The sequence below is a fragment of the Lithobates pipiens genome, unplaced genomic scaffold (genome assembly GCF_037356315.1).
Source record: "Lithobates pipiens isolate NorthernLeopardFrog02 unplaced genomic scaffold, aLitPip1_a1.2 Scaffold_8, whole genome shotgun sequence".
Classification (NCBI taxonomy): domain Eukaryota; kingdom Metazoa; phylum Chordata; class Amphibia; order Anura; family Ranidae; genus Lithobates; species Lithobates pipiens.
In genome coordinates this window covers 59545627-59569693 of record NW_027507903.1, presented here as the reverse complement: position 1 = coordinate 59569693, position 24067 = coordinate 59545627, and the positions used below count along the sequence as shown (strand labels likewise).

The window sequence follows — 24067 nt, the reverse complement described above, 5'->3', positions numbered from 1 at the left end:
AACGAATTTAAGGAAGTTAACGAATATAACTAAACGAAATTAATGAATTAACGAATTAAAACGAAACAAAACTAAACTAATTTTTTCTTTTTGCACATGTATATTAATGAGTCAACCAGTTGCACAGACTTTTTATTTTATTTTATTTTTGAGAACTTTTTGACTTTTCATGGTTATCATTACTACATATGGACTCATTCTTAATAACTTTTCATTACATTTATGGTTTAGCACTCTAATGCCCTGTACACACGGTCGGAAATTCAGAGGGAAAGGTCCGATTGGATTATATTGTCGGAAAATCCAATCGGGTGTGGGCTCTATCGGGCTTTTTCCGTCGGAAATTCCGACTGAAAAAATTTGAGAGCAGGATCTAAAATTTTCCAACAAAAAAATCAGATCGGACTTTTTCCGATCGTTTGTAGAGAATTCCGACGACAAAGTGCCACACATGCTCAGAAACAATTATGAGACGAAAGCTATTGGCTACTGGCCTCTACATAGTCCCATCGTACGAAACGAACGTCACTGCGTTCAGAACAATCGGATTGTCCAACAACTTTGTCCGACCGTGTGTATGCAACAGAAATTTCAGCCAATATCCATCGGAATGTCCGACCATGTGTACAGGGCATTCATTGTCACTAGCCAGTTGGTTTATTGACATTATATGTGCAATAATTTATTTATGTGCATTATATTTTTCTTGTCACTTTATCACATTGTTTTGTTAGATTATTTCACTGGCACATCTATGCACATATTTTGACAGTTTATCTATATGCTTTGTATTGTGTTTTTTCACAATTTCCTTTCACACTTACAATAGTCATTGTGAGTGCTTAATACAATGGTAATTGCCTCATAGGTCAATTTATTTAGCGCAGCTTCCCCCCCCCCCCTTTTTTTTCCATCTATATAACATCTTGAGTTGCAGCTTGATCTCTTTTTGCTATTAGCGCAGTTTTCTTTTTTCCATGTATTTTGGCTAATTTGTTACCTGCGTTTTGGTGTGCATTCCGCAAACACATGCAAAATGCATGATATGCTTGCGGTGCCATTAATTGGTAATGGCATCCCAAAAGTGGCTAGCAAATGTGCTGTTTGCCAAAATATGCATAAGCCTAGGATCGCATTGGAGCGATTTGTCATGCGATTTGAGAGATCAAATCACATGACAAGTCACAGCCTATTGGAGGCAACGCCACTGTTCCAATCAGTGCGACACAGATTTTGCAGCGCCGCACTGATTCGAAAAAGTAGTCCCTGCACTACTTTTGCCGATTTCAGGTGCGACTTCAGTAGACATCTGTACATGAAGCCATACAGATGTCTATCAAGTAGCAGCTGAAATTGCGCTGACCCTGCTACTTTGAGATCACGCTACTTCAAGTGAAGGAGCAAAATTTCAAAGTAGCATAAAATGTGAACCGGGGCTAAAAAGCAAATCAAAATGCACGTTAAAGTGTCAAACTACATGCTAAAAGAAGCGCCAAAGTGTGCGTTACAAACGCTGCAGTAAATCTATTGGTGGAGGATTTTCTCCTTGGTGCATCCTATCACGTCTTGAGGGTGTTGTGTGCAGTGTCACCTGAGAGGATTGAAGATCTATCTTTGCATCCCCTTTTTACTTCAGTTGTGGACTTTCTATTTATTTGTGGATTATGTGCACTGGTTATTCACTTTTATTTAAAGTATATACTTTTTAAGAATTCATTCACATAGCTTATTACACGCGGGTTAATGTAATAATTGATATAAATGTATATATATTTTTTTGTCTAATCAATTTTTTTACTAATCAATTAATTCTGCATGATAGCAGCGGTTTATTATAATGTAATTTTTGACACTCATTGTCATATGAGTGTGTAAAATATTACACACACTTATGATTTTTCAGCGCATCTTTTTTCTTATTAGTATTATATTGTGTGTATCTCACATTGAGTTGCAGCAGAAATTAATTTTATATATAATTCTCTTATTTGTTCACTACTATTTAATTTAGGATTAATAGACAGTGCTGTTTTTCCACTTTTCACAAGTTCAAAAAGTAAATTTTAAAAGAGCATGTGATTACACGTTTTCAGACATGTGATAACTAAGTAAAGCTCCTCTCTCTTCCTCTTATCACACCAGCTTCTCTCCTAGATTCTCCTCCTCTGAGCTGGCGAATCTGGAAGGGAGATATTTCAATGTAACGGCTGTGAGATCTTCAGATCTAACTTTTATAAACTGCTCGTTTGTGACAGAACGGTCATGTACTGTGATGAGTAGTAGAGAAGATGTTCTCTGGTCCTTATCTCAGCTAAATAAGACGGTACACCCAAGAGATCAGCCTTGATCATGAAGATCACGGATTATTTCTGTTTTATAAACGGAGATCAATGTTTGATAAACGTACACCTATCCCAGTAAGCTTCTAGTCTTCAAGATTGGAGGGTGGTGGTCAGTCACACATTCCTGTCCTTAGAGCCAGCCAAAGGCCCTCTCAACTTACATACATTAATCAGACCAGTGCTCATAACGTGTCCACAAATTGGTAGTATTGTATAGACATGTGCAGAGTAAAATATTTCGTTTCGGAATTTCGTTTTCGTCCGAAAACTTAATTTATTTAGTTACTCCCGAAATTCGTTTTTATTTATTTCGTTTTTCGTTCAAAAATTGCATTCGTCCGAAAATCCACATGAATTACGGTCGAATCTGTCTTGGAAGGCTTATGGTGTCTGTCGAATGTATAAAGAAGATTCCACGGAGCTAACTATATAGCATACTTTAGAACCCTATTAAAGTCTATGGGACTCCAACGTTCAAAATCTAAAGTGCTAATTTTAAAGGCTAATTTGCAAGTTACTGTCCTAAAAAGTATTTGGGGACCCGGGTCCTGCCCCAGGGGACATGTATCAATGCAAAAAAAAGTTTTAAAAACGGCCGTTTTTTCGGGAGCAGTTATTTTAATAATGATTAAAGTGAAACAATAAAAGTGTAATATTCCTTTAAATTTCGTAGGGGGGGGGGTTGTCTATAGTGTGCCTGTGAAGGGGCGCATGTTTCCCGTGCTTAGAACTGTCCCAGCACAAAGGGTCATTTATGCAGGGAAAAAAGTCCTTTAAAATCACTCGCAGCTGTTATGAATTGTCGGCTCCGTAATACAGAGAACACTCATTGAAAGTCATTGATAAAAAAAAAAAAAAAAAAAAAAAGCGTGGGGGTCCCCCAAATTCAATTACCAGGCCCTTCAGGTCTGGTATGGATATTAAGGGGAACCCTGCCTCAAATTTAAGAAAACATTTGACGTGGGGTTCCCCCTAAATATCCATAACCAGACCCTTCAGGTCTGGTATGGATATTAAGGGGAATCCCGCGTCAAATTTAAAAAAAAATTGACGTGGGGTTCCCCCTAAAAATCCATACCAGACCCTTTATCCGAGCACGCAACCTGGCAGGCCGCAGGAAAAGAGGGGGGGACGAGAGAGCGGCCCCCCCTCCCTCCTGAACCGTACCAGGCCACATGCCCTCAACATTGGGAGGATGCTTTGGGGGTCCGTGACCCCTCAAAGCACCTTGTCCCCATGTTGATGAGGACAAGGGCCTCATCCCCACAACCCTGGCCGGTGGTTGTGGAGGTCTGCGGGCAAGGGGCTTATCATAATCTGGAAGCCCCCTTTAACAAGGGGACCCCCAGATCCCGGCCCCCCCCTGTTTGAAATGGTAAGGGGGTACAAAAGTGCCCCTACCATTTCACAAAGAAAGTGTAAAAAATGGTTAAATAAAACAAACACACTTTTGAAAAATTCCTTTATTAAAAATAAAAAAATAAAAAAAAGATTCCAGCGGCGGTAATCCACTCTTGCTATCCAGCGACGGACGGTCATCTCTCCAGCGATGTCTCATCTCATCCAGCGCAGCGAATACATCCTTGTTCTGTCTCCTCCACGGAGACACTGCAGGCATTCCGGCGGCTGACGCTTCTTATATACGGAGGGCGGGGCCACCCGTCACCTGACCCCGCCCCCTCTGACGCAAGGGGAAACCCGGGGTTCCCCGTGACGTATGGGTGACTCCGCCCCATCTGATGTAACGGAAACCTGCCTGTGTTACATCAGAGGGGTGCGGGTCACCCCTACGTCACAGGGAACCCCGGGTTTCCCCTTGCGTCAGAGAGGGGCGGGGTCAGGTGACGGGTGGCCCCGCCCTCCGTATATAAGAAACGTCAGCCGCCGGAATGCCTGCAGTGTCTCCGTGGAGGAGACAGAAGAAGGATGTATTCGCTGCGCTGGATGAAATGAGACATCGCTGGAGACATGACCGTCCGTCGCTGGATAGCAAGGGTGGATTACCGCCGCTGGAATCTTTTTTTTATTTTTTTATTTTTAATAAAGGAATTTTTCAAAAGTGTGTTTGTTTTATTTAACCATTTTTTACACTTTCTTTGTGAAATGGTAGGGGTACTTTTGTACCCCCTTACCATTTCAAACAGGGGGGGCGGGATCTGGGGGTCCCCTTGTTAAAGGGGGCTTCCAGATTCTGATAAGCCCCCCGCCCGCAGACCTCCACAACCACCGGCCAGGGTTGTGGGGATGAGGCCCTTGTCCTCATCAACATGGGGACAAGGTGCTTTGAGGGGTCACAGACCCCCAAAGCATCCTCCCAATGTTGAGGGCATGTGGCCTGGTACGGTTCAGGAGGGAGGGGGGGGGCGCTCTCTCGTCCCCCCCTCTTTTCCTGCGGCCTGCCAGGTTGCGTGCTCGGATAAAGGGTCTGGTATGGATTTTTAGGGGGAACCCCACGTCAATTTTTTTTAAAATTTTATGCGGGGTTCCCCTTAATATCCATACCATACCTGAAGGGTCTGGTTATGGATATTTAGGGGTAACCCCACGTCAAATTTTTTCTTAAATTTGAGGCAGGGTTCCCCTTAATATCCATACCAGACCTGAAGGGCCTGGTAATTGAATTTGGGGGACCCCCACGCTTTTTTTTATTTATTTATTTATTTATTTTTTTATCAATGACTTTCAATGAGTGTTCTCTGTATTACGGAGCCGACAATTCATAATAGCTGCGAGTGATTTTAAAGGACTTTTTTTCCTGCATAAATGACACTTTGTGCAGGGACAATTCTAAGCACGGGAAACATGCGCCCCTTCACAGGCATACTATAGACAACCCCCCCCTATGAAATTTAAAGGAATATTACACTTTTATTGTTTCACTTTAATCATTATTAAAATCCCTGCTCCCGAAAAAACGGCCGTTTTTAAAACTTTTTTTTGCATTGATACATGTCCCCTGGGGCAGGACCCGGGTCCCCAAACACTTTTTAGGACAGTAACTTGCAGAATCTTTTCTCTCTGTCAAATCTTTTTTCTCTGTCGAATATTTTCTCTATATAATCTTGGACTAATAGAGGTAAGGTTAGGCACATTGGACCACAGGTTCTATAGACACAGATTGTTGTCAGAGTCATGTCGAATCTCCTATTCTATATCGAACTGTTGTAACAATGAAAACGAAAATAAAGCATTTATTTATGTCGGATCTTTCGTTTTTTGGATTTTGTGCTTTCGTTATCGTTTGTCAAAACGAAAACGAAAATAGCTGAAATTCGGACGAAAATGCATTCGGACGAAAACGAATGCACATGTCTAGTATTGTATGCATGAAGAATCGCCCTGTCAAGTCCATGATCCACTTAAAACTTCCCAGGGAAGGCAAGTCTTGTGAACAACTGAATTTTGGCCTTCTTTGAGTGAGCACTGACCATTGTACTACATTGCAATGTAAGAAACAACTGTTTCAATAAAAAGTAAGTCTTTAAATTGCTTTTCAAATATTTGAAACAAAACAACTGGGTTTACTGCACTTTAAAGGATGAAGTCCTTGAATTAAACATCCCTTGCAGTGAGGATACACCCACACTAGAAGGGTTAGTAGCTCGATTTGTCTATAGGAGAGGAGAAACAGTTTTACTACCCAACTCTCTGCTTCCCCGGCAGGCAGCGCTCAACCACGATCCAGTGGTGAATTATCCCTCAGCTTCCTCACACCCAGGCTATGGACCCTGCTCTGTTCTTGATAACGTCAGGAATCTAAACCATTTGTAGCACCCTGATGTTTAGGCAGGGTTGCTAGTAAATTTATTTTCCAAGTGATAGTTGCTTTGGCCAATAGATAGGAGGTCAATTGATTTCACTCTAATTCTGGAATTGCTGCACTTCTCTCTTCTGTCACCAGATCGCTGGGTATCTGGTGGCATTAGATAAGACAAGGGCATTGCAAGGACAGATCAGGAATGAATGGGGTGTCTCAGCCAATGGGCAGGGACTTTATTAGGTCCCTTGGCCTGCTGGCAGAGCCTATTTATTTGAGTGAGGTCAGGTGATCAGGGTTCTGTGCCACCTGAATGGCTGTCTACGGTGGACATGTGTTGTGCTGCCCCAGGCTGCTAGACCAGAGCCTGAAGCCTATCCTGGGGACATCTGGCTGCTTGGCTGTGTGAAGGCCTATCCAGAAGCAAGAGAGCAGCTTACGGTTGAGATTGCAGCTTGCAGTCCAAACAGAAGTGGCGGTTCTGCTGGCTGGAGGTAGAGGGGAAGCTGTCGCCACTAAGGGACCATCCACCTTACTACCAGGGGCCACTGTGAGTAGCTGAAGCAAGTACCAGAGCAGTATTCTCACCAACTGGGGATGGTGAAGAATTGGAAAACTTCAGCAGATGTCAAGCCAGGGACCCAGCCAGTGGAGGTGACGCTTGCAGAGCAATATTGTATGCCAAGCCAGGGATCAAGCAGGCTTGTGGGGTGACGCTTGAGTGCCAAGCTAGGGACCCAGTAGGGACGCAGGGATGACGCTTGAGGAAGATACTGAATGAGAAGATTGGAAGAGCTCAGGGGATCCAGTGGCAGTGGATCAGCAAGTCTTGTGAAAGACTGGGAGCTCAGTTGAGTGAAGATCTACAATAGAAGATCATAGAAGAAGTGAATAAGTTCATTACAAACTTTGTTAGAAACTGTTACAAGACTGTTGCGATAGGAGACAGTGGTCCTACTCATGCAGATGTGGTGTCTTGCTGGATGCCTTTCCCTGCATGGCTGTCTACCTATAGAAGTCTCAGAGTCTGCTAAATTAACACTGCAACTACTAAAGAGTGTCCTGGCCCTAAACTTCTCTCCCACAGTTCAGTTTAAGAGACAATAAATCTCTTTGCATTCAAGAAGTGCCTGGCGCCCATGAATTTATCTTAGATTACAAAAGGTAAAAAATAGTGTAGCGCTTCTGTAATAGTGAATGTGATCAACACGCACACAAAAAAATTCTATATAAAGTAAATGGTCACATGAGGAAATCCATATTATATGAAACAAAGTCCAATTAGAATAGGTATGCACTTCCGTGATGTAACTGGTGCAGAGATGATTAGACCGTTTCAAGGAAGATAGAGGTCTTGCTAAACAGATATGCCCATGTAAAACAGCTTGTCTGTAGACATTAGAAAGGTAGATAAATACTCTTACCAACTGTGTTGGACTCACACGGTCATATGACGGTTGAGTCTGTAAGGCTTGGGGTCCTGACCTAGGACCAGAGGGTGGATCGATGAGGGTCCGTCAAACTGGTGAGGAAACTCCAACCAACTGTATACCAAGCGATGTGTCTCACGGATGGAACATCAGGATGATTTCTTATCCAGCTCAAACGTGGCAAGATCAACACAGGTACCCCGGTCACCCCAAAATGGAGTGAGAGATGTTATGGGTTTTAGGCCAAAAAAGAAAAAGGAAAAAAAGAGCTCCACATGGTGCGGGTCAGACGGTATTAAACGGCAAATTTATTTAAAAGTCAAAAAATGTATAAAAATGTTTTATGACTTAGTGATCACAAAGAAATTGAATAAAAATGAAAATAAAAGCAATGTAGGGTGCCAACAGATAGCTGTTGGCACCCTACATTGCTTTTATTTTCATTTTTATTCAATTTCTTTGTGATCACTAAGTCATAAAAAAATTTTATACATTTTTTGACTTTTAAATAAATTTGCCGTTTAATACCGTCTGACCCGCACCATGTGGAGCTCTTTTTTTCCTTTTTCTTTTTTGGCCTAAAACCCATAACATCTCTCACCCCATTTTGGGGTGACCGGGGTACCTGTGTTGATCTTGCCACGTTTGAGCTGGATAAGAAATCATCCTGATGTTCCATCCGTGAGACACATCGCTTGGTATACAGTTGGTTGGAGTTTCCTCACCAGTTTGACGGACCCTCATCGATCCACCCTCTGGTCCTAGGTCAGGACCCCAAGCCTTACAGACTCAACCGTCATATGACCGTGTGAGTCCAACACAGTTGGTAAGAGTATTTATCTACCTTTCTAATGTCTACAGACAAGCTGTTTTACATGGGCATATCTGTTTAGCAAGACCTCTATCTTCCTTGAAACGGTCAAACCATCTCTGCACCAGTTACATCACGGAAGTGCATACCTATTCTAATTGGACTTTGTTTCATATAATATGGATTTCCTCATGTGACCATTTACTTTATATAGAATTTTTTTGTGTGCGTGTTGATCACATTCACTATTACAGAAGCGCTACACTATTTTTTACCTTTTGATTGTTGAACTTTGTTTGTTTTAAGTGTTGGCAGCTGCTCTTTTTGTTTCATTTAGTCATAGCGCAGTGTTTTCCCCCACTTTTCCCTTATCTTAGATTACACCCATCATGCCGCGTAACCCACTCTACACAGAAGGATGTCAGCTGTCCCTAACTCTGGAGGTCACCATTAGGCCTGGAGAGACCCTGGACTTGGCTACACAGTGTATGCATGCCCCCTAGCCGGAAAGAGCCGGATCATGTGTGTTTATTTATATATATATATATATATATATATATATATACAGAGGCGGCTCTCTAATTAGGCAAATTAGGCGGTCGCCTAAGGCCTCGCTCTCCCAGGGGCCTCGCGGCCGCCACCTAGTTTGCCTAAGTTGCGGGAGGGCCCCCGGACGGTGTCCCCGATCTGTCTTTAACGTGGGGGAATACGGTGTCCGCAACTACTTTTCCCAGCTCGGGCGGGTGGGTGGACTGACCAGTTGATAACTGCTCAAGGTCCCTGGGTCAGTGGGTGGCTGTATGTATTTCCCTCCCCGGCTCCTCCCCCCTTTTGTCGCGCTCTGCGAGTCTTCTGCATGCAGCAGCTGAGCAGCTCCCTGCTCTACTCTCCAGAATGGATCAGCCTGTAATGGAGGACTTGCCAGAGCTGCCGCATCATCAAGGAACCAGTCTGCCACAGCTTTAAAGGTACTACCCGACACTTACGGACTGACAGCATCCCCTGATGTCACCTCCTGACCGAGGGCACCCGAAAATCAAGGCTGCCAGTCGCCCGTGACTTCACAGCCCTGAGTGTTGTGATGTATGCCATCTGGCATATGATGCCACCTACTGACCCCCTGCCATAATCATAATCCTCCTCATCATCCCACTACCTCCTGTCACCATACTTCCTACCAACTTACCTTCTGTCATAATTTCTATCCTCACCATAATCCCCCTGTGCCTGGCATCCTACTACCCCACCCCGGGTCATCTTCACCCCCCCTGCAACCCACTGCCAGCTTCATACCACCCCACCACCTGTCACCCCCCCCTGCACCCCACTGCCAGCTTCCTACCACTCCACCCCCATCATCTTCATCCCCCTGTACCCCACTGCCAGCTTCCTACCTCCCCACCCGCATCATCTTCATCCCCTCTGCACCCCACTGCCAGCTTCCTACCACCCCACCCTTGTCATCTTCATCCAACCCTGCACCCCACTGCCAGCTTCCTACCACCCCACCCCTATCATCTTCATCCAACCCTGCACCCCACTGCTAGCTTCCTACAACCCCACCCCTATCATCTTCATCCAACCCTGCACCCCACTGCCAGCTTTCTACCACCCCACTCCCGTCATCTTCATCCCCACTGTCAGCTTCCTATCACCCCACCCCTGTCATCTTCATCCCCCCCTGCACCCCACTGCCAGCTTCCTGCCACCCCACCATGTCATCCTCCCTGCACCCCACTGCCAGCTTCCTACCATCCCCCCCCCCCATCATCTTCATCCCCACTGCCAGCTTCCTACCACCCCACTCCCATCATCCCCCCTGCACTCCACTGCAAGCTTCCTACCACCCCACCCCCATCATCTTCATCCCCCTGTACCCCACTGCCAGCTTCCTACCACCCCACCATGTCCTCCTCCCTGCACCTTACTGCCAGCTTTCTACCACCCCACCCCCATCATCTTCATCCCCCTGCACCCCACTGCCAGCTTTCTACCACCCCACTCCCGTCACCTTCATCCCTCCTGCACCCCACTGCCAGCTTCCTACCACCCCACCCCATCATCTTCATCCTCACTGCCATCTTTCTATCACCCCACTCCTGTCATTCCCCCTGCACTCCACTGCCAGCTTCCTACCACCCCACCCCCATAATCTTCATCCCCCTGTACCCCACTGCCAGCTTCCTACCACCCCACCATGTCATCCTCCCTGCACCTCACTGTCAGATTTTTACCACCCCATCCCCGTCATCTTCATTCCCCTGCACCTCACTGCCAGCTTCCTACCACCACCGTCATCTTCATCCCCCCGTACCCCACTGCCAACTTTCTACAACCCCCACACCGTCATTTCCCCTGCACCCCACTGCCAGCTTCCTACCACTCCACCCCCGTCATCTTCATCCACCTTGTACCCCATTGCCAGTTTCCTACCACCCCACCAATCTGTAACCTTCACCCCCCTATACCCCACTGCCAGCTTCCTACCAATCCACCCCTGTCATCATCATCCCACCTGTATCCCATTGCCAGTTTCCTACCACCCCACACCCTGTAATCTTCATCTCCTTTACCCTACTGCCAGCTTCCTACCACCCCACCCACTATCATCATCATCTTCCCCATACCCCACTTCTGACATCGTACCACCCTGCTCCCTGTCATCAACATCACCATCATCCCCCTGTGCCCCACCTCTAGCATCCAACCATCCTACCCCCATCATCATCACCCCTCCTGTAGCCCCCTACCAGCCTCCTACCCACCCACTGTCATCGTGCCCCTTTGCTGACCGCCTACCACCCCACCCATTTTCATCAACATCCCCATCATCCCTCTCTACCCCACCTCTGCCATTCTACCACCCCACCCCCTGTCATTATCATCCCCATCATCCCCCTGTACCCCACCTCCGACATCCTAGCACCTTGCCTCCTGTCATTATCATCCTCATCCCTCCTGTACCCCACCTTTTGCATCCTATCACCCTATACCTTATCATAAAGGGAAGATATGATCTCATCCTCTCACCCCAATGCTACCACTATCATCCCAAACTGCATCCTGTCATCCAACCAACTGTACTCCAACAGTTGCATCACACATCACAATACTGCCCTGCCACCCAGCGAGAGGTAATGATGTGCTGTAACTTCTGGAAAACAATCAATGATGAGCAGTAATCTATAGCAACCAGTGAATGATAATGATAAGCAGTAACCTATAGCAACCAATCAGTGAGCAGTAATAATGTGCAGTAACCTCTATCAACCAATCAATGTGCAGTAACCTCTAGCAATCAATGAGTGGGCAGTAATGATGTACAGTACCTCTAGCACCAATCATTAAGTGGTAATATTATGCAGTAACCTCTAGCAACCAATCAGCGAGCAGTAATGATGTGCACTAACCTCTAACAACCAATCAGTGAGAGTGAACCAGACTTTTATTTGCACATTATTAAATTTTTTTTTTTTTTTTTTAGATAAGTCTATTGCTTGAATTATTTTTTCCAATATGGGAGTTAGTAGGGCCTCATGTCTAAGATTTGCCTAAGGCCTCACAAAGCCTAGAGCCGCCTCTGTATATATATATATATATATATGTGTGTGTGTGTGTGTGTGTGTGTGTGTGTGTGTGTGTGTGTGTGTGTGTGTGTGTGTGATTCAGCGCACAGGTGCCTCCCTGTAGCTGTTAAACTGCTATGGGCGGATCTGAAGTAGTTTAATGTAGAATCATGGATAGTTTAAGATAGAATAGGGCCCTAGGCTGGGTAGCAGCTTTGCCTCCGCCTCAATCTTTTCAATTACCATTGATAAGAATTGTAATAGGCACAGAGAAAAGGCCCCATTTGTATTATCAGTAGAATGGCCCACCACATAACACACGAGCAGTCTACAAGTACAATCTCTCTAGTGAAGGGACAGGCAAGTGCACAATATGGACACATTTTCTATCTCCCTTATTTACTGCAGGAGAATTAGGGACAGTTCACACCACAATTTCTGCGTTCCAGATGAATTTTTGCATGCATATTTTTGATTTGTTCTGGTGAATTTTTATTGGGTTTTCTCTATGCGCTCTAGTTTATTTATTTTTTCAGTTTTTTTATTCTTCATCTTAGTTGGAGGACAGATGTGTTTTTGATGCATTTTGCCACATTCCAGAAGCGTCCCATAAAGAAAACCTGCAACATGTTCTCCTTTTGTTGACTGCACTGGTGTAAACTAGGGCCATTGGAATCCATGGTAAACACTGTACATGCATTTTTGATGCAGAAAAAAAAAGTAACTGGACTGTGAACCAGCCCTGAAGGTTGTCGTTTGGCTCCCTGTGCATCCATGGGGCCCGAGGCTCCTGTTAAAGTGTTTGTTAACACATTTTTATAAGTCTATGCCATCCCCTCTATTAGAGGCTGGCATAGCACACAATGTAAGTCATTTAAAAAAACAAGCATTGTAAATACCAATATTGAGCTGTCTTCAGGCCGGTCATGTGACTCACGGGCGCTTTACAGCTCTGATAAATGGTTTCTGCGGGAGAGGCCATGCTCTTCCTCTGATGTCAGCTGGGGAGATCACGTGGCCACTCGGCTCCTCCTGCAGAAGCCATTCATCTGAGCTGTAAATCGACCACGAGTCACGTGACCGGCCTGAAGACAGCTCAATAACGGTATTTACAATGCTCGAGGCATTCCCCCTTCAACACTAGTGGAAGGAAAGACTATAGAGTCATCTATGGGCTTCTTTAGCCTGCATTAGGGTCAGTTCTGCCCATATCATACATTATGCAGTTGTGGCAAGCAATGCTCGGATGATCCTTTGCACTGATTTTTGATTTGCTAAAAAAGTTTAAAATATCCAATAGATTTTGTTCCACTTCACAATTTTGTCCCACTTGTTGGTGATTCTTCACAAAAAATTTAAATTTTATATCTTTATGTTTGAAGCCTGAAATGTGGCAAAAGGTTGAAAAGTTCAAGGGGGCCGAATACTTTCGCAAGGCACTGTAACACAGGCTTTCAACTTGTGGGTCTAATCTACCTCCAGTGGTACTTAAGTAGGCTTTGGACATTTGGTTCATTACTTGTCTATACAGATAGATGCTCCCTTTTAAACTTTTGTCTAATTCAATAGCTCCCAGCTGTCCTTTAGCAGATCTGTCCCTCTTTTTGGAGCCAAATACATCTCCCCCCCCCCCCCCCCGTTTGCCCCCTGTTTTTGTCCTAACATAGAGACCTCTATTAAAATGAACTATTTATTTACCGCAAGTGTTGTAATACACAAATTGTTTTACTCTTAGACACAGTCTGAACAGTATGGTCACCTGCTGATTTGGCACCATCCACAGGCAGCTTAACTCTTCAATAAGACACAGACATTGAATCCAACACAGTTATACTTAGGATATTGCAGTACAGAGGATGCTTTTGTACATTTTTCTATTCTAGTCTTTGCTGCATGAAGAATGTGTGGCTAGCTGAGTTTTTAGCATTACTCAAATATGTGAGAGGTGGTAATTGAAGGTTATTTTCCTGTGACAAGTCTATGGGAAAGCCTTATAGACAGAGGATGCTACACCAGTTCCACAAAGAAGAAAATCCACGGAGGTTACATGCACTCAAAGTATTAGGAACATAGAAAGTGAAAATGAAAGTTGAGATAGATGAGGGAGTAGGTAGAGGGTCAGAGTTAAGGGATAGGGGAAAGGTGTGTGGTGTCTAGTGCCTACCCTCTGCCCTGGTTTTGTGAAAGGTATTTTTTTCAGGGATTACAAAAGCCCCTAAAGGCTTCCATTCTGTTATTCAATATGGCTGAGATTTTTCATTTAGTATAGTTATCAGTGAAAGTTTAGCTTTTATCAGTTCAACTATAATTGAAGGTGCTTTCCATGAACTAGGTGCCTTGGTATCTGCCTGGTTGCTCAGATTGAGATCTAAGGTTTAGTTGGATGAGGGAGTATATGAAGTTGCATGTTCTAAGCTAGAATCCCCAGACCCATGACCAGGTCCACCAAATATTTGCTGTGCCTTCCTGTCTGCATCCTTGGAAGCAGTTGGGTGAGTTATTGGGGATGAAGTAAGCTATGCATATACCAACTAATGCTACATACACACAATCAGATTATCCGGCTGACTTGGTCCGGTAGACCAGAGACCGCCGGACAATCCGCCCGTGTGTGGGCTCCGGCAGACTTTTTGTTCCCAAAAGTCTGGCGGACTTAGAAAGAAGTCTTGACTCAAAATTGTCGACAATCCGCCTGTGTGCTAGTCCACCGGACTTTTGAAATGAACAGACTTGCCCACACACGGAGTAAAGTCCATTTATTTTGAACGTGGCTCCAGGAAGACGGTACTAGCGAAGGAAGTCAATGTCGCTGCCTCCATCGATGAGATTGACACCTCACGAGCCCCGTCGCCTGGTATGGATTTAAAGGGGAACCCCTACGCCCAAAAAAACGGTGCGGGGGTCCCCCCAAAGTCCATAGCAGATCCTTATCCGAGCATGCAGCCCAGCCAGTCAGGAAAGGGGGTGGGGAACGAGCGAGCAGCCCCCCTCCTGAGCTGTACCAGGCCGCGTGCCCTAAACATGGGGGGGTGCTTTGGGGAAGGGGGGCCCTGGGGCCCCCCACCCCAAAGTACCTTGTCCCCATGTTGATGAGGACAAGGGCCTCTTCCCTAAAACCCTGGCTGTTGGTTGTCGGGGTCTGCGGGTGGGGGGCTTATTGGAATCCGGGAGCCCCCCACCCTATGTGAATGAGTATGAAAAAAAGAATCCCAATAATCGTAGAAAATATTGTTCTCAGTCATCACATCCCAAATAGATTATACAGAAAGAAGGAGAAAAACCCCCAATAAAACAGGACTTTATAAGTGACTGAAAACACAAGTAACGGATATTATTACAACCTCTTTTCTTCTAATTTTAATGAGTGGCCACGAATCTTGTAAAACTCACTTCCGCAAAAAAGTTGTATCCCTATTGTGAGGTCACTAGTACAGTATTTTTGAAATTTAAATCATATACCCTCTCTTCTCCAGAGAGAATAAGTTCAGTGCACGCAACCTTTCTTCATAATATCCTCCAGACCCTTTATTAGCTTTGTTGCCCTTCTTTGTACTTGCTCCATTTCCAGTACATCCTTCCTGAGGACTGGTGCCCAGAACTGGACTGCATACTCTAGGTGCAGCCGAACCAGAGTCTTGTAGAGCGAGAGAATTATTGTTTTATCTCTGGAATGAATCCCCTTTTCAATGCATGCCAATATTCTGTTTGCTTTGTTAGCAGCAGCTTGGCATTGCATGCCATTGCTGAGCCTATCATCTACTAGGACCCCCAGGTCCTTTTCCATCCTAGATTCCCCCAGAAGGTCTACCCCCAGTGTATAGATTGCATTCATATTTTTGCCACCCACATTTTTCTACATTGAGTTTCCCAAGTCTAATTTTAATTCTGTCCTCTGCTAACCATGGAGGTGCTTCCTGTGATGTGTCATGAGGATAAACACTGCAGTTTTGGTTACTGAAGCCCCCCAAGTCCCTTGTGAAGACTGAGGAGAAGAATAAATTCAATACCTTTCCCATTTTCCCATCCTTTGTAACTAGATGTCCTTCCTCATTCTTTATGGGGCCAATATGGTCTGACCACCCTTTTTTACAGTTTACACAGTTTTTGCTCTCCTCTGTGTCTTTCATGTTCTATCTTAGCCGTCCTTATTGCACATTTCTTGTTGCATTCTTTATAAAATCTGAATGCTGATGATGATCCCTCCCTGTATTTTTTGAAGGCCTTCTCCTTTGCTTTTATATGCATTTTTACATTGGAGTTAAGCCATCCAGAACTTTTATTTACTCTTTTAAATTTATTACCCAATGGGATGCATTGGCTAATGCCCTTATTTAACCACTTTCAGACCGGACCATTTTGCTGGTCAATGACCAGAGGTCTTTTTACAATTTGGCACTGCGCTGCTTTAACTGGTAATTGCGCGGTCATGCAATGTTGTACCCAAACAAAATTTGCGTCCTTTTCTTCCCACAAATAGAGCTTTCTTTTGATGGTATTTGATTGCCTCTGCGATTTTTATTTTTTGCGATATAAATGTAAAAAGACCGCAAATTTTGAAAAAAAATTATATTTTCTACTTTTTGTTATTAGAAAAATCCAATAAACTAAATTTTAGTCATACATTTAGGCCAAAATGTATTCAGCCACATGTCTTTGGTAAAAAAAAAGTCAATAACTGTATATTTATTGGTTTGCGCAAAAGTTGTCACATCTACAAACTAAGGTACGTTTTCTGGAATTTACGCAGCTTTTAGTTTACGACTGCCTATCTCATTTCTTGAGGTGCTAAAATGGCAGGGCAGTACAAAACCCCCCCAAATGACCCCATTTTGGAAAGTAGACCCCCTAAGGAAATTGATAAGTGGCATGTTGAGCCCATTGAATATTTTATTTTTTTGCCTCAAGCGATTGAATAATGACAACATTTTTTTTTCCACAAAGTTGTCACTAAATGATATATTGCTCACACATGCCATGGGCATATGTGAAATGACACCCCAAAATAAATTCTGCTGCTTCTTCTGAGTACAGGGATACCACATGTGTGGGATTTTTTGGGAGCCTAGCCGCGTACGGGGCCCCGAAAGCCAAGAACCGCCTTCAGGTTTTCTAAGGGCGTAAATATTTGACTTCACTCCTCACTACCTATTACAGTTTTGAAGGCCATAAAAGGCCAAGATGGCACAAAACCCCCACAAATGACCCCATTTTAGAAAGTAGACACCCCAAGCTATTTGCTGAGAGGCATGTTGAGTCCATGGAATATTTTATATTTTGCCACAAGTTGCGGGAAATTTACAAACTTTTTTATTTTATTTATTTTTTTCACAAAGTTGTCACTAAATGATATATTGCTCACGCATTCCATGGGCATATGTGAAATGACACCCCAAAATAAATTCTGCTGCTTCTCCTGAGTACGGGGATACCACATATGTGGGACTTTTTGGGAGCCTAGCCGCGTATGGGGCCCCGAAAACCAAGCACCGCCTTCAGGCTTTCTAAGGGCGTTACAGTTTTGAAGGCCATAAAATGCCAAGATGGCACAAACCCCCCCCAAATGACCCCATTTTGGAAAGTAGACACCCCTAAATTTAGGGGTACACTAGTGAGACTAGGTAATAAATGACGGGTGCCCTGAAACTATAAAAAAATAACTAACCAACCAGCGTCACCTGTAACAGTTATATGGTGATCACTGGTGAAAGGGTTAACTAGGGGGCAATCAGGGGGCTTTATGCGGTAGTATATGGGGGTCCCTGGCGCTATAAAAAGCTGCGGCGAACCTAAATACCTACCTGCCTAACTAGCGTCACCTGTGACACTAATACAGCGATCAGAAAAACGATCGCTTATTAGGCTGGGTTCACACTGGAGCGATGCGGGAACGCCACGAATCCGCGGCGGGTTCCCGCATCGCATGCCTCCCGGCGGCAGTTCACACTGCCCTATGCGAACTGCTGGGAGTGTCAGTGAAATGTTAATGACACCCCCAGATCAGTTCCCATATCGCAGTGCGATCTGCAAACTCGGATCGCATGGTGTGAACACCCATGTGATCCGATTCTGCTGCGGACCAAAAAAAGGGTCCCGTGCGAGTTTGCGGCGGGTGCGGCGGGTGCGACACGAATTCAGCCATACTATCTGTATGGCTGAACTCGAACCGCACAGAGATCGGATGTGATTTGCACTGCAGTGCGGTGCGAATCACATCCGTTCTCATAAACCGCTGCAATGTGAACCCAGCCTTAGTGACACTGGCGACGGGGGGTGATCACGGGGTTAAACCTTTATTGGGGGGGTTAGGGGGGTACCTTAGAACTAAAGGGGGCTAACCCTAACTGCCCTAACAGTTATTACAGTCACAAATGACACCCGCCGGGTGATCATGGGGTTAAACCTTTATTAGGTAATAAATGGCAGGTGCCCTGAAACTATAAAAAATAACTAACCAACCAGCGTCACCTGTAACAGTTATATGGTGATCACTGGTGAAAGGGTTAACTAGGGGGCAATCAGGGGGCTTTATGCGGTAGTATATGGGGGTCCCTGGCGCTATAAAAATCTGCGGCGAACCTAAATACCTACCTGCCTAACTAGCGTCACCTGTGACACTAATACAGCGATCAGAAAAACGATCGCTTATTAGGCTGGGTTCACACTGGAGCGATGCGGGAACGCCACGAATCCGCGGCGGGTTCCCGCATCGCATGCCTCCCGGCGGCAGTTCACACTGCCCTATGCGAACTGCTGGGAGTGTCAGTGAAATGTTAATGACACCCCCAGATCAGTTCGCATATCTCAGTGCGATCTGCAAACTCGGATCGCATGGTGTGAACACCCATGCGATCCGATTCTGCTGCGGACCAAAAAAAGGGTCCCGTGCGAATTTGCGGCGGGTGCGGCGCGAATTCAGCCATACTATCTGTATGGCTGAACTCGAATCGCACAGAGATCGGATGTGATTTGCACTGCAGTGCGGTGCGAATCACATTCGTTCTCATAAACCACTGCAATGTGAACCCAGCCTTAGTGACACTGGCGACGGGGGGTGATCACGGGGTTAAACCTTTATTGGGGGGGTTAGGGGGGTACATTAGAACTAAAGGGGGCTAACCCTAACTGCCCTAACAGTTATTACAGTCACAAATGACACCAATGCAAAAAAAAAAAAAAAAATGCAATTGGTGTCACTGTGACTGGGGGGGCAGGGGTAATTGGGGGGGTGATCGGGGGGTGAAGGGGGGTGTGAGTGTGCCTGGCATGTTCTACTGTACGTGTAGTGTGTTGGTGCAACTCACCGATCCTCTCTCCTCGGTGCCGGAATGAAAAATACAGACACGGAGGAGAGATTACATCACTTCCTCTCCTGTGTTTACATTACAGGAGAGGAAGTGATGTCACGGAGCATTTCTATTCGTCGGGAGCGATCGCGAGGGGGTGGCCATGAATTAATGGCCGCCCCCTCATCCCGGATCGCTCCCGAACGAATACCGACCGCCGCAGGCACCGGGGGGGGCCCGATCGGGCCCCCCACCCGCGGGAAGGCAGGGACGTATATATACGCCCATATGCCTGCCCGTGCCATTCTGTCGGCGTATATCGTCGTGCGGCGGTCGGCAAGTGGTTAATATGCTCTTAAAGCAAACCCATCTCTCCTCCGTGTTCTTTGTTCCTAAGATTTTATCCCAATTTATGTCTTCTTGCAAGGTTTGTAGTTTAGGGAAGTTGGCTCTTTTGAAATTTTGTATTCCACTTATGTTTCCTATTTGTGTGATTTATACTGAAGCCAATTGACCTGTGATCGCTGTTACCTAAATTGCCCCGTATTTCCACATCCGTGATCAGGTCTGTATTTTTGATAATCAGTAAATCCAGTAACACTTTATTTCTAGTTGGTGCGTCTACCATCTGACCCATAAAATTGTCCTGCAAGACATTTAGCATCTCTCACATTCACTTGTACATTATTCTTGATGTATAGGCATACCCCTCCCCCTTTTTTATCCTATCTATCCTTGAGATAAAGGGTATACCCTTGAATGGTTGCCAGTCCATCATGAAAGCTGTTGAACCAGGTCTCTGAATTTCCCACAAAATCCAAATCCTCCTCGTACAACATTATCTCTAGTTCACCCATCTTGTCTGCCAGGCTCCTGCCATTGGTGAACATGCCACGTAGTTTAGCATATATCCTCTTAATGGGTGTTCCGAGATTGAAACTAGGACTTGCTACTATACTTACCTTGGGTTTATGTGCTTTGGTCAACCTATCACTAATGCCCCCAATACTACCCTCTGGAATATGTTCCGCGCTGACTATCTCTACCTCTGGACCCTCCCCCCGTTGCCCAGTACAAAAACCCCTGTAACTTTTTTGCCATCTTCATTCCCAGCCAGGGGAGTAACTAGAAATCAGCAAAATGTTGTATGGGCCCCCCCTCACCCTCACCCAGGGGCAGATCCAAAGTCTAGTCACGGGAGGGGCACTGCCAGAAAATACTTTTTTGGGGGGAAATTCATCGGGGTAATGGCTGATGTTGGCACTTCAATCATCACGTCACCATGGTTGTTATGGTGTCAGGATGATTGAAATACATTATTTCTATTATTACATTGTTATAGAAATGAAATAGTTCAACTCACCATAATGTAGAATCAGTGGGAGCCCCGAGTGTGTCACTTGCCACCAGATGCAGATTGTCACTTGTCATACGTTGCAGATTGTCACTTGCCATGTCCCCTGACACAATTTGTGGATTGTCACTTGCCACATGTTGCAGATTGTCACTTGCCACGTCCCCTGCCACAATTTGTGGATTTTCACTTGCCACATGTTGCAAATTATCCACTTGCCACGTCACCTGCCACCCATTGCGGATTGTCCACTTACCACGTCACCTGCCACCTGTTGCGGATTGTCCACTTGCCACATCACCTGCCACAAGTTGCGGATTGTCACTTGCCACAAGTTGCAAAATGTCCCCTTGCCACGTCACCTGCCACACATTGCGGATTGTCCACTTGCCACGTCACCTGCCACAAGTTGCGGATTGTCACTTGCCACACGTTGCAAATTGTCCACTTGCCACGTCACCTGCCACACATTGCGGATTGTCCACTTGCCACATCACCTGCCACAAGTTGCAGATTGTCACTTTCCTGCTAAGGTGGGGAATGGAGATTGTCACTTCCTGTGTCCCAGTCTGAGTCAGGCAGCAGAGAGATGATGTAATCTCTCTGCTGCCTGCAAAGTGAGTGAGGGCGGAACTGCCAGGATGCAGGGTGGGCGCCGGGTGGTGAGAGATGATGTCATCTCTCTGCTCTGCCACCCACTGATTTGATTGACCAGTCCACCCACCGAGCATCCAGGCTGGCAACCCCCCCCCCCCCCTGCCGCGCCACCCAGCTGCGTCCGCTCTGACTGTTACTAGCCACACGTTGCAAATTGTCCACTTGCCATGTCACCTGCCACACATTGCGGATTGTCCACTTGCCATGTCACCTTCCACATGCTGCGGATCGTCAAGTTGAAAATTTGTAGGTGATTTGGAAAGATGGTTAGTGAGGATGTTACCAGCATGAAAAATAATGTGCATTCATGTTTCTGTCCTTTAAAGTGTATACCATTTTATGTCAGGATTTTCCCATACCACGATGGGCAGGGGTTCCAAAACCAGGATGAATAAAATTGGGGCAGGTGGGTAACCCCCAATGCCTGTTTCTATGGATGTTAAATCCTTAGGAATTTTACCCATTTAGCAATAGTGCCACGGAGGAAGATTGATAAACATTTCTATTGATGAAGAATTTGGGGCCAAAGCCCCAAATTCAAGTTAAAGCTTGTAAGGCAAACAATTTGTACTAGTCCCAAAAGACTATGGAAAGCTTTGTGGAGATTTAATGAGAGCAGCTAAGATAAGGTTTGGGTCTTTTTTTGTTTAGGCGTAGTAGTGGGGTATGTGATCCACAGGAGAAGTACAGCTAAAAGAGCCTTGGCTGTACTTCTCCTTTATTTTATTATCTCCATCGCTAACATCGTTACCTTATACTCTACACAAGCAGCACATATAAAGCCAGGAAAAGGAAAACTATGAACATTTGTACCAAATACAAATGAAGTTCATGGAAAGGTGGCCTTTGATAAAAAATTTGCAGATAAGCTAGGTTACAAAGATCATTCAAAATCAGGTAAGCACAGACAGTGATTACGCCATAAAAATAGGTCACAAAAGAAAACGAATGGTAAAGGTAATGTACTCTAATTGTATATATATATATATATATATATATATATATATATATATATATATATATATATATATATATATATATATATATATATATATATATATATATATATATATATATATTTATTTATTTATTTATTTATTATGATCAGGGATAAAAACAAATACATAGATATAATTACAGTCAGTTATATTTGAACTATTGCATATTAATGGCTTGCCTACAGGGACAGTTTTTTAATTTTTCACACACATGTTAAAATTTTAATTTTCTTTTATAGAAAATTATTTGGAACCCCCAAACATTATATATTTTCTGAAAGAAGAGGCCTTGGAGAATAAAATGACAGTTGTTGCAATTTTTCCCATAACGCGATATTTGCGCAGTCGTTTGTTGAGTGAAATTTTTCTGGAAAAAATACATAAATGAACTTTAGTGCCACAATCTTAGTGTGCTGAGTTGCATTGATGTGAATGCATGTCTATGAAAACCATGTGATTGCCATTGTAGTGTGATTCTTTGTGACTCAAGTTGCATCTAAAATCGCACTAGTGTAAATGGAGCCTAAGCCTGTGAAAAAAATTGTGGTAAAAGATAAAAAAACAATGCTAAATCTAAGTGTGAACCTTTGCAAAATTTGTTAAATACATATTTTTTGGGGTGAATTTACTACTTCTGAGACAAATACTGCACAAGTTATTTTAAGAGAAAAATGTAGTTTTAATTCTTATAAGCTTCTAAAGACAATAATATATTAACGTTCCTATTTGTATGTCCCTGACATAGTACAAAGATTATTACTGAATGCGCTTTTTTTACACTAGTCCCTGCACATCCAATGTCTTCATAGCCTAGGCCAAACTGGTCAAAAGCATGTTAACTTACAAATATATTTTTTACAGTAAAAAAAAAACAAAAAACAAAAAAAAACAGGCCACCATCCGGTAACCTATTCCAGTTCTTGGTGGAATCTGCAAATCCCAACCTATTCAAATATTGTCCTGATTGATTTTGGGAGGAGAACATGTTTTTTTACAGCTCAGTACAGTTCATATGACCACTGTGCTATCCTTTAAAAATAAACATTGTCGGCAATGGATCAAGAAATCACTTTGTTCCTTTTTTGTACATCCTGTTGCCGTTTACCATTGTGAATATATTGCTATGATTTTAATATTTATTTATTTATTTTTTATTTATTTTTTTAGAGCTGAAAGATGCCATAGATGAAGTGATGCCAGAACTCCAGAAAGACAATGCAAAAGTATTTTATATCTCAGAGACACCTGTCTGTGAGGGGACTGAAACATTCTTGGACAAAGTTAAAGCTGCATCGTGTGAATCCGTTCCCAAATCCTTGAGGTCTTTTATTACTGGAAAATCACTTGCCATGTACATCTATACATCAGGAACAACAGGTAAAGGGTGATAACTGCTGTCACCAAAAGACTTTGCATGATTGAAGTCTCTTTATTTCTGAGCATCTCCTCTAATCTTAAATCTCAACTCTAGGCAAAACTTTTTGCACATAAAAGAGAAGCATTAGATTAGAATGTCTGTCAACTTTTATTGCTGTGGGATCGGAAGTGTTCTTGGGGCAGAGACAATAAAAAAAACACTATTAGAAATGTGAGGAAGGGTTGGTAGCTCTGTCAGTTTTTTTATTTCTGTTGCAGCCTTCTTATCCTGGTGACTCCTCGTTCTCCTCATTTCTCCTTCTTGTCCTGGTTACTCCTAGTTCCCCTCATTTCTCCTTCTAGTCCTGGTTACTCCTAGTTCCCCTCATTTCTCCTTCTTGTCCTGGTTAGTCCTAGTTCCCCTCATTTCTCCTTCTAGTCCTGGTGAGTCTTTCTTCTCCTCATTTCTCCTTCTTGTTATGGTAACTACTTGTTCTCCTCTTTCTTATTCTT

General features: G+C 44.2%; 1 protein-coding gene across 1 annotated transcript in view; it reads left to right on the top strand.

The window, feature by feature from the left end:
* The window catches only part of SLC27A2 (solute carrier family 27 member 2), a 114824-nt gene that overhangs the window by 43854 nt on the left and 46903 nt on the right, over nucleotides 1-24067 (top strand). The window contains exon 2 of the mRNA XM_077471273.1: nucleotides 23366-23575. Coding sequence (XP_077327399.1) covers nucleotides 23366-23575 — 210 coding nt within the window. The remainder of the gene's footprint in view (nucleotides 1-23365; nucleotides 23576-24067) is intronic.